Source organism: Mus caroli, chromosome 9, assembly GCF_900094665.2.
Source record: "Mus caroli chromosome 9, CAROLI_EIJ_v1.1, whole genome shotgun sequence".
Taxonomy (NCBI): Eukaryota; Metazoa; Chordata; class Mammalia; order Rodentia; family Muridae; genus Mus; species Mus caroli.
Genome location: NC_034578.1, coordinates 103718843 through 103728892, shown reverse-complemented (window position 1 = coordinate 103728892; position 10050 = coordinate 103718843). Strand labels below are relative to the sequence as shown.

The window sequence follows — 10050 nt, the reverse complement described above, 5'->3', positions numbered from 1 at the left end:
AAAAAAAAAAAAAACCCAAAAAAACAAAACAAAACAAAACAAAAAAACAAATAATAATAGTAATTCTTGGAAGTTTCAGGGAATCGCCTTGAATCCACCTCTCACAGGTCAAATGGACTCCAGATAAGCACTGTCAGTCAACAGCCTGTTTCCTCACCTGCCTGATCCTGGGATCTCTTCTCTCCCTCTTTCCCTAGTCTTGGGACTTCCCATTCCCAACTACTAGGACCATGGGCCTAAAAGTTTCAAATGCACACCTAAGAAAAAAATTTCCCCAAACTCCTTAGCTTTAGCTTCTACCCTTAATATCTATCTGCTTGAGCAGATTTCCAATCAATTAAAGGCTGCAAATTGCTCCAACTGCTACCTGCATGTCCCTAGCCCCAGATGATCCTACAGAGACTGGACAGCAAGAGCCTGCTCTAACCTGACTAGGCTATCATTCCATCTTTTTGTTTTTTGTTTTTGTTTTTTTGTTGTTTTGGTTTTTCGTGACAGGGTTTCTCTGTTTAGCCCTGGCTGTCCTGGAACTCACTCTGTAGACCAGGCTGGCCTTGAACTCAGAAATCCGCCTGCCTCTTCATTCCATCTTTTAATTGATAAAAAAGGAATAAGGGGAGCGACCCAATCGTGCATAATTACTTTCTGCTGACATTAGGGAATTGTTGTTGGGGGCCAGAAAGCTGGATATGTTAGCATTACCTCTGCATTCTGCACTGAAATCCACCCTGCAGAAAGAGCTGGGGACAAATTTTAGGAGTTGGTTCTCTGCTTCTACCCTGAGTCTGGGAACAAATCCAGGTCAGCAGGCTTGGGGGTCAAGGATTCTCAGTGAGCTGTTTTGTCTCACCAGCCCATTATACAATTTTCAAAAATAAAAGGTAAAAAATAAAAGTCAGGCTGAGGCACAGGCTTCAATCCCAGCACTCAGGGGGCAAAGACTGGCACTGAACGACAGAGTGAGTTCCAGGATTGCCCAGGCTGCACAGAGAAACTCTGTCTCGAAAAACCAAAACAAACAAACAAACAAAGTAAACAAAAATGTAACTACGAAGGTGGCCTTAAACTCAATCAATGATCCTCCTGCCGGAGCAAGGAATTACAGGCATGCGAAACCACACCCAGCTGAAGATCAGTTCCCTCGGGTAGGCTGACCTGCTTGCCTCGCCCTGTTAATGAGAACTGAGCCTGTGCTGCCCTGGCTGAAGTCACGCTCCCTGACAGCAATGATGGGCCAGGACAGGCCACAGACTGGAGTGAGGATTCCAGCAGATCAGCAGCGACACAGTCAGCAGGACTCTTCTTAGTGACTTTTCCCACGAGTAGGGGAAGGAAGGACTGCTCCACAGCCAACCTCCCAGAGCCAAGTACTACAATCTAACTCCAGCATCTATCTTCTCGCCTCCCTCCTCAGCACCCGTGCACACACCCACCTGACTGGGAACTCCACGACGGTGTCAAGTTTATCCCGCCAGTATCTGTTATAGGAGAAACGCTTGAGATGAACCACCAGGATCTTGGGCAAAGACCACAAGTCAAACTTCTTTGTTGCCTGCTGGTGTTTCTTACAGGTGGGACAGTACCTAAAGACAAAAGAGACTTACTTAGCCAGGGCAGCAGGAGGTCACAAGGAACAACCTTCCAGGCAGGACTCGACCCCAGGACTTATGAACAAACCCCTGCCTTCTCATCAGAGCAGTGGCTTTTCTCAGTGCAGCAGTCATCTCACACACACAAATATATTACAGAACTGCTTAAGAAAAGATGACCTGTCCAGGTACAGGAAGAGGTTTCTGTGCACACAGGTGGTCCCAGCAAACCTCAGAGCCTAGGAGGGTACATAGGTCCCCTGCTCAGAGCTCGGGGACTTGCATACCAGGGGTCATGCTCCCCAAGGGTCTCCATGGTGGTGAAGAGCTCGATGCACTCTCGCAGGGCTACCGCCGCCTTCTTCTTCTTCTGCGGCTGTGACATGCTCAGGTGCTTCTCACAGGCCTGCGGAGAGAAGCACTGAGCTCTGCTGTGAAGCCTCTTCCCGGCTCACGGGATGCTAAAGCTCTGCCTGGAATATACCGTGCTTTCTGCAGTCTCTGCACACAGAATGGCAGTCTTGGGTGCTTTTCATTTCAAGTCATAAGGAAAATTTGTTTTAACTGTTGTCCAATCAATGAGAGGAACATCAATGTATTTTCAGAGCAGAAGCCAGAACACAGCACTGACCACAAACCCCAAATGACATACCTCAGATTCTTGCTCATCAAAGTAAAGGCTTCGGGTCTCACTGTCCCAGTCAATGGCCAGTGTGGATCGAGCTGTGGAGGGGACCATAGTGTCACTCATTATGGAATGACCAACACCAGGAGAGGCTCTCCAAGTGAGAAGGGCCACACTCAGGCAGCAGCACCACACCTGCTCACCCACCACCAGCCACTGAGGAGAGCAATGCTAGAACCTGGGGCAGCCTTTTTGAATCTCAACCTCCCACAGCTTCAAAGTCTCCCCTAATATTACAGATAACCCCCAAACCCCAGAATCTGACAGGTCATACACAGAGTCAAGATGAAATAACCGCCTTTAATCCCAGCACTTGGGAGGCAGAGGCAGGTGGATTTCTGAGTTTGAGGCCAGCCTGGTCTACAGAGTGAGTTCCAGGACAGCCAGGGCTATACAGAGAAATTCTACCTCGGAAAAAACAAAACAAAACAACAAAATAAAAATGTAAATGGGAGAGTAGATATGGCCCAGAGATTAAGAGCAATTTCTGCTCTTGTAGAGTACCCAAGCTCAGCTCCCAACACCTACACAGTGGCTCACAGTAGTCTGAAGTTCTAGTTTCTGGGATCTGACAACCTCTCCTGGGCTCTGTGAGCACGAGGCATGCATGTAGTAAGCTTACAGACAGGCAGCAATAAAAACTCAGATAAAAGACTGTCTGTAAAGGGAACCGGGAACTACAGTGAGTGCTAGAGCCTCTGCCTTGTATGTACAAGTCCCTGAGGTCAGTCCTTAGTCCTGATAAATACATGAAACATTTAAAGAGCTGGAGGAGGCTGGAAAGATGGCTTAACAGCTAAGTGCCCTGTCTGCTCTTCCTGAAGACCCAGGTTCAATTACCATCACCCAAAGGCTCTTGATTGTCTGAAATTCCAGTCCTGGGGGATCAGATTCCCTCTTCTGGCCTCTGCAGGCACTCATATGGTGCACACATATACATGCATGTAAAATACCCATTCACATAAAAATTTTTGAAAGGTATGGGTTGGGCTGGAAAGATGGCTCAGTAGTTAGAGAGATCATTTATTACTCTTGTAGAACACTAGGGTTCAGTAGAACACCCAAGTTGGGGAGCTCATAATTTATTACAGCTTTAGTTCCTCTGCAGGTCCCAGGCACACACATAGTATACATACATATATGCAGGAAAACACTCAAACACATAGAATCTAATTTTTTAAATTAAAGCTGGGTAGTGGTGGCAGGCACCTTTAATACCCAGCACTTGGAGCGCAGAGGCAGGTGGATCTCTCTGAATTTGAGGCCAGGGCTACAGAGAAACAACAAAAAAATTTTTTTAATTAAAATGAAGGGAAGGGAAGGAAGGGCAATGGGGGGTGGGGGGGGGGAGGGAGAGGGAAGGGGGGGAGAAACTAACTGATAACTAGTTAAGGTAGAAGACAAAGGGTGCAGTGTCCGCCCTGCCCATGGAGGCATCACACATGATGCATGTCCACACCCCTAGAGATGGTTTTGCCCAAGCGCTGTCCTGATTACAAAGCTCCACGTAACTGATATCCACAACTACCCCTAGCTTCATCATACACAATTAAGTATTTTTACGGAAGAGACAAATACACCTATTCTTATGAGGGAAGCAAGTCTACAGAAATGCTCCTAGCATGACCCTAAGAATCACTGAGCCAGAGGAAAGCTCTCACAGAGCAATGGAAGCCTGTTTGCTTCTGAGGTCAGGAACATCAAGGATTAAGGTGACAGCTGGGCATAGTGGCACATGCCTGAAATCTAAAGACTCAAGAGATAGAGACAGGAAGGTCAAAAGTTCAAGGCCAGCATCAGCTATATGTAGTCTGGGGTTAGAGATGGTGAGGAATACTTCTTGCTCTGGTAGAGTTCAGGTCCCAGTATCCACTTGGTGGTTCACAGCAGTAATGTCCATTGTAGGAGATTCAATGCTGTCTTCTGGTCTCCACTGATACCAGGCACAAACATGGTGCACAGACATACAAGTAGGTAAAATGTCAACACATAAAAATGAGGGGGGCGGGGCTTGTCTTAAACTTGCCACTTTACTACCAAAGGGAATAGGGTAAAACTCCTTTGAGAGATGTGTGTCCTCAAATGTCTGAACCTAGAGCTACATAGAGTTACCACCTGATGTAGGGAATATGAAGTAACGCGATTCCCAAAGAGCTCTTATGTGCCCCAAGTCTACCTGAAGGGGCAGAGCAAGCACTTACAGTTGAGTCTGAGGAGTCTCCCGTCAGTCGCCAGTGAATTGATGTCAGCCGTTCCACAGGAGTTCACGAGGCTGAAGGTAAAGAGCCTCCTGGGCCTCGGCTGGCCTCTCACCTTTTGGGCGCTCTCGCTACGGTCATCTCCCTGATCGTCCTCACCACTGCCTTCCACTTCGGAAAGCTGCTCTTTCCCTTCCTCTTGATGATCCATTTCTTCCTCTTCATCTCCTGATACACATGGAAAACAATTTGTGAAGTCCCATATTTAGCCAGGTATGGTGGTATCTATCTATAACCCAAGCACTCAGGAGGCTGAGAAAGGACAGTGAGTTCAAGGCCAGCCATAACCACATGACAAGTTTGCGGCTGGCCTGGACTACAGGAGACCCTACCTCAAAACAACATAACCCACAAAGAAACCATAAGACATTTATTTACTCTAAGGTGCATTATTATTTCCTAGTATATTTTGTTGTATATATATTCTTAAAGATTTATTTATTTATTATATGTAAGTACACTGTAGCTGTCTTCAGACACTCCAGATCTCGTTACGGATGGTTGTGAGCCACCATGTGGTTGCTGGGATTTGAACTCAGGACCTCTGGAAGAACAGTCTGTGCTCTTAACTGTTGAGCCATGTCTCCAGCCTCTTTGCTGTATATATTGAAGTGTATCCACCCCTATACATCTCCATAGTTATTAGATACTTGATTTAACAAGTGCCTGCCTCCCAGGGGCAGACAAGGCATGCTATTCCATGATGAGCTACCAGATACCCAGAGAGTGAATGCATATATTTATTTGTTTCTCAAGAGAGAGGTGGTTTTTTGTTTGTTTGTTTTTAATAGCCCTGACTGTCCTGAAACTTACTCCATAGACCAGGCTGGCCTGGAACTCACTCTGTAGACCAGGCTGGCCTGGAACTCAAGAGATCCACCTGCCTCTGCCTCCCAGTGCTGGGATTAAAGGTGCACACCACCACCATCGCTGCTGCTGCCGCCGCCACCGTTGAGAATTTAAGTGCATCTCTTGGCAGCAGCTCCTCACATCACAGGGTCCTCCCCTTGACTTCATCATTAACTTCACAGAGAGATGCACTAAAATGGAACACTCAGTACCCGACAACAGTTTTGCAAGAAAGAAGATCTTGAAGTCAGATTTAAAATCTTGCAGTCTCAGTGCTTGGAAGGACTGGGAAGGAAAGGCAAGCAAGCCTAACCTACACAGTGTGTTCGAGCCCGGCCTGGGTTAGAGACAAAGGGAGCATTAAAGTCAACAGAGAAAGGCATGTGCTGCATGAGTGTGGTGAGCTGAGTTTGCTCCCCAGAACCTGCATAAAAACAGATGCAGGAGAGAACTAACTTCCAAAACGTCACCCTCAGCCTCCACACACACCCATGCATAGACAATGCACACACGGATACAAGCGTAATACATAAAAAAGTTAAAAACCCAAAGAATTCAGAGATGACTTCTGGATTTATAGGAACAAAGGCACATGATCACCTACACACTGCAGACCAGGCACACTGGCCACAAGAAGGGACCGAGGCCTTGGGGTTTGCAATGAACCCACTGCACTGTTTTTCAACTGTGACTTATGACCTAAAACTCAGTTGTTTCCTAGGAAGTCAGAAATAAATGCCCAAGATAGCCAGCTTCAACCTTCTGATTAGCTGGCCAGGAAATCTGTCCTTTTGGGGCAGTAAAGGCTCAGCAGCCATGCTGCACGGTGTGTACAAGTTCATGCTGGGGAAGTAAATGCTAACAGATTAGAAGGAGACTCCGGCTCTGGAAGCTCGGGAAGGGAGCACAGCAGGCAGTGATCATGCAAGGCCTTCATGACCAGCACTGTAAAATCAAACAGATCTTGGCCCTGCTTCATAACTTTAGCCTCGTGTTACCCAGTACTTCCAGGCTCAGTGTGTCTGAGATAGAACACAATGTGAGTCAGCAGGAATCCAAAACCATTCTACAAGATCCGAAGGTTAATGGTGACTAAGAGATCCTACACTCTACCAGTCCAGACTCAAATAAATCCATGTGTTTAACACCTTCCAAGAAGAGGGAAATCAGGAGCAATGAGGTCATCGCAGCCCCGCAGCCCCGCAGCAGGAGTGCTTACCTTCACAGCTACTCCTAGAGCCATTGCAGGCCCCAGGCTCTAAGGGTGGGCTGAGAAACTCATCAGGCAAAGGCTGTTTTATGTAGCGGCTTAAAAAAAAAAAGATTGTTGGTATTAACATTTAACTCTTTTTCTCCAATACAGCTATGAAGCAGTACGTAATTCACATATTCAGATATCCATAAGCATAATGTAATGGCTCAAGAAATTAAGAACCACCTAAGAGATCACAGGTTAACTTAGTAAGTCAATAAAGATACCGAGAAAGGCTGGTTTCAGGTCTTCTGGGAATGTGATATGCATTATTTGATTTGATTGCAACAGGGTTTTATGGTCCCCAGGCTGGCCTCTAATTTGCTATAGACTTAAGGAAAACTTTCAGCTCCCAATTCGCCTGCTTCCACATCTCACGTGCTAAGGTTACAGGAGTGCACTGTGACCATGCCTGGTTTACGGGGCTGTGGAGAATCAACACAGGGGTTTGTGCAAGCTAGGCAAACCCTCTTCTCCTCCAGCTGAATGCCATCCAGCACCTTCCATCATAAGGTAGTTGATAAGATTACGTGTGCCAGCTACTCCGTCCCGTTAGCCTCTGCCCCGACCTGCCCCTCTCAGGGTCTGGCACAGGTCCTTTTCTCAGAGGTGAGTACATGGTATCAACAGAAAAACGACAAGTGCAGAACCCATTCATCTCAGATAACCATGTGATTACATTTCCAGTACCAACCTGATACGATCACAAACAGCCTGGTACAAAGACTCCAGGGTTAGCTTGTGCTTAGGGACAGAGACAAGAAGGGGCTGTCCATAGAGCACAGCCCCCGAGGAAGCACTCGACGGCCTGGACTTCTTCTCTCTGAAGTAGACTGGAAGAGTGATACACTCTGAGCCATCCATGGACGTGTTGCAGACCTCATACCTGCACGAGTCACAGAGAGGGAACCTTTAGCAGCAGGTCCGTCAGCAAAACAGATAAGCTGCTGCAAGGGGGTGAGCTTTTTATCTTGAGGATAAAAGGTAGAGTACCTTTTCAAAAGAAAAAGGAGATAAGCCATTTCCAAGGTGATTACAGGTTGAGTCAATAATCTCACCAAGGTGGCACACGCCTTTGATCCCAGCACTTGGGAGGCAGAGGCAGGCGGATTTCTGAGTTCGAGACCAGCCTGGTCTACAGAGTGAGTTCCAGGACAGCCAGGGTTACACACAGAAACCCTGTCTCGAAAAATCAAAAACAAAACAAAAAAATCTCACCAAGGATCACTGTCAATGCATGTGAACCTACAGAACTCAGACACTGGACTACACTGCTTACTCCCAAAGACATAAACCATGGGCCATCTCTGATCATCAAAGGAAATGAGGACCATCATGGGCACCACCATGGAGAATTCGTCTACCAACTTCACTTTTTCTCACCAAAAAGCTCAACTTTTAAAAGTTATTTTTTAAGTCTGTCTCTCTTCCTCCTTCCTTCCATATCCCAGGCAAGTCTCAAACTTACAACATAACGGAGGAGGACCTTAAACTTCGAATCCTTCCTCCTCTGCCTTCCGAGTGCTGGGATTACAGACACACCTGGTTTATCTGGTGAGAGGGACCAAATTCACTACTTTGTATACACTAGACGAGCATGCTACCAACTAAGCTATATTCACATTAAAAGTGTTCAACACTACCACCCAGCTAGGAGCTCAATTTTTTAAACTGAGTTAGCGGGACAGTGATGGCACACTCCTTTAATCCCTGCACTTGGGAGGCAGAGGCAGGCGGATTTCTGAGTGCAAGTTCAGCCTGGTCTACAGAGTGAGTTCCAGGACAGCCAGGGCTACACAGAGAAACCCTGTCTCGAAAAAAAAAAACAAACAACAACAACAAAAACCCAACTGAGTTCTTAGTGCTCTTCTGTATAATAAAGCCAAATATAACACACTGAGACTGCGAGCCAGAACCTTATTAAGTGGGGAAAGTTATAAAACCAGTTACTTACCATTGTTATTCCAAGAATCACTCACTATGCCGGGGCCAAACAAACACAGAAGTGGATGCTCACTGTCAGCTATTGGATGGATCACAGGGCTCCCAATGGAGAAGCTAGAGAAAGTACCCAAGGAGCTAAAGGGATCTGCAACCCTATAGTTGGAACAACATGATGAACTAACCAGTACCCCGGAGCTCTTGACTCTAGCTGCATATGTATCGAAAGATGGCCTAGTCGGCCATCACTGTAAAGAGAGGCCCACTGGACTTGCAAACTTTATATGCCCCAATACAGGGGAATGCCAGGGCCAAAAGAATGGGAATGGGTGGGTAGGGAAGTGGGGGGGGGTATGGGGGACTTTTGGGATAGCATTGGAAATGTAATTGAGGAAAATACGTAATAAAAAAAAAAAAAAGAATCACTCAAGCAAAATAAAATAATTATACCCCACACCTTCTTATTTTTTGAAAAGTTTACTATGAAGTCTGGGCTGGTCAGGAACTTGTTATGTTGGCCAGAGCGGTCTCAAACTCACCAGAGCCACCTGCCTCTGCCTCCCAAATGCCAGACACAGGTACACACCACCACATCCAGCCATATCCAACTTTATAAAAATCCAGAGAAAACCAAACAAACTACTAGGTACAAGTAAATTACTTTGAAATCTGTGTCTTAAAATAGTGAATAAATAGCACCAGATATAATAAGGACGGAGATTTAGAGGTAACGTTTGCTATTCTGGAGTCGTTACTAAAATTATTGGCAACTGACTGCAGTCTTTCTCTCTACCTAGAGAGGCACACACAGACTCACTGATTCCAATTTGGCGAGTGCACAAACTGCAGTCTTCCTCAGTGCCTGGTCAGCAGTCTTCATTAGGAATCACAAAGGAAAAACCAAAGTCCTTTAAAGATTTATTTTTATTGGCATTTGTGTATATGCCTTCATGAGTTCTATGCACCATAAACATGAGCATGGAGTCCTCAAAAGCCTGAAGACACGAGATCCCCTGCCACTGGTGATAAAGGTGACTGTGAGCTTCCTGACACAGGTGCTGGACCCGAAGCTGGTCCTCTGCAGGATAGGTACTCACAGGAACTACTGCCCTAAATCTCAACCTCCAGGAGCAGTTTTTGTGAAAATGCTTGTGTGTGTGTGTGTGTGTGTGTGTGTGTGTATGTGCGGAGTGGAAACTGACAGGCACATGTCACACAGCACAGCGGTGGCCATCACAGGACTATTTGAGTGGAGTGAGTTCTCTCCCTCTATGTGGGTTGGAGAGATTAAACTCTAGCAGTTAGACTGTCAGCAAGTAGCCATACCTACTGAGCCACCTTGCTGGCTGGTGCAGGAGGGATTTAAAAAACAACTCACTGGCGCACGCCTTTAATCCCAGCACTTGGGAGGCAGAGGCAGGCGGATTTCTGAGTTCGAGGCCAGCCTGGTCTACAAAGTGAGTTCCAGGACAGCCA

General features: G+C 46.5%; 1 protein-coding gene across 2 annotated transcripts in view; it reads right to left on the bottom strand.

The window, feature by feature from the left end:
• Usp4 (ubiquitin specific peptidase 4) overlaps nucleotides 1-10050 on the bottom strand; it is a 46387-nt gene that overhangs the window by 6309 nt on the left and 30028 nt on the right. For both annotated transcript variants that reach the window (XM_021173310.1, XM_021173311.1), the window contains 6 exons: nucleotides 7328-7519; nucleotides 6601-6689; nucleotides 4476-4700; nucleotides 2242-2312; nucleotides 1877-1995; nucleotides 1434-1583 (listed from right to left, as the gene is read on the bottom strand). In XM_021173310.1, the coding sequence (XP_021028969.1) occupies nucleotides 1434-1583; nucleotides 1877-1995; nucleotides 2242-2312; nucleotides 4476-4700; nucleotides 6601-6689; nucleotides 7328-7519 (846 nt within the window). The remainder of the gene's footprint in view (nucleotides 1-1433; nucleotides 1584-1876; nucleotides 1996-2241; nucleotides 2313-4475; nucleotides 4701-6600; nucleotides 6690-7327; nucleotides 7520-10050) is intronic.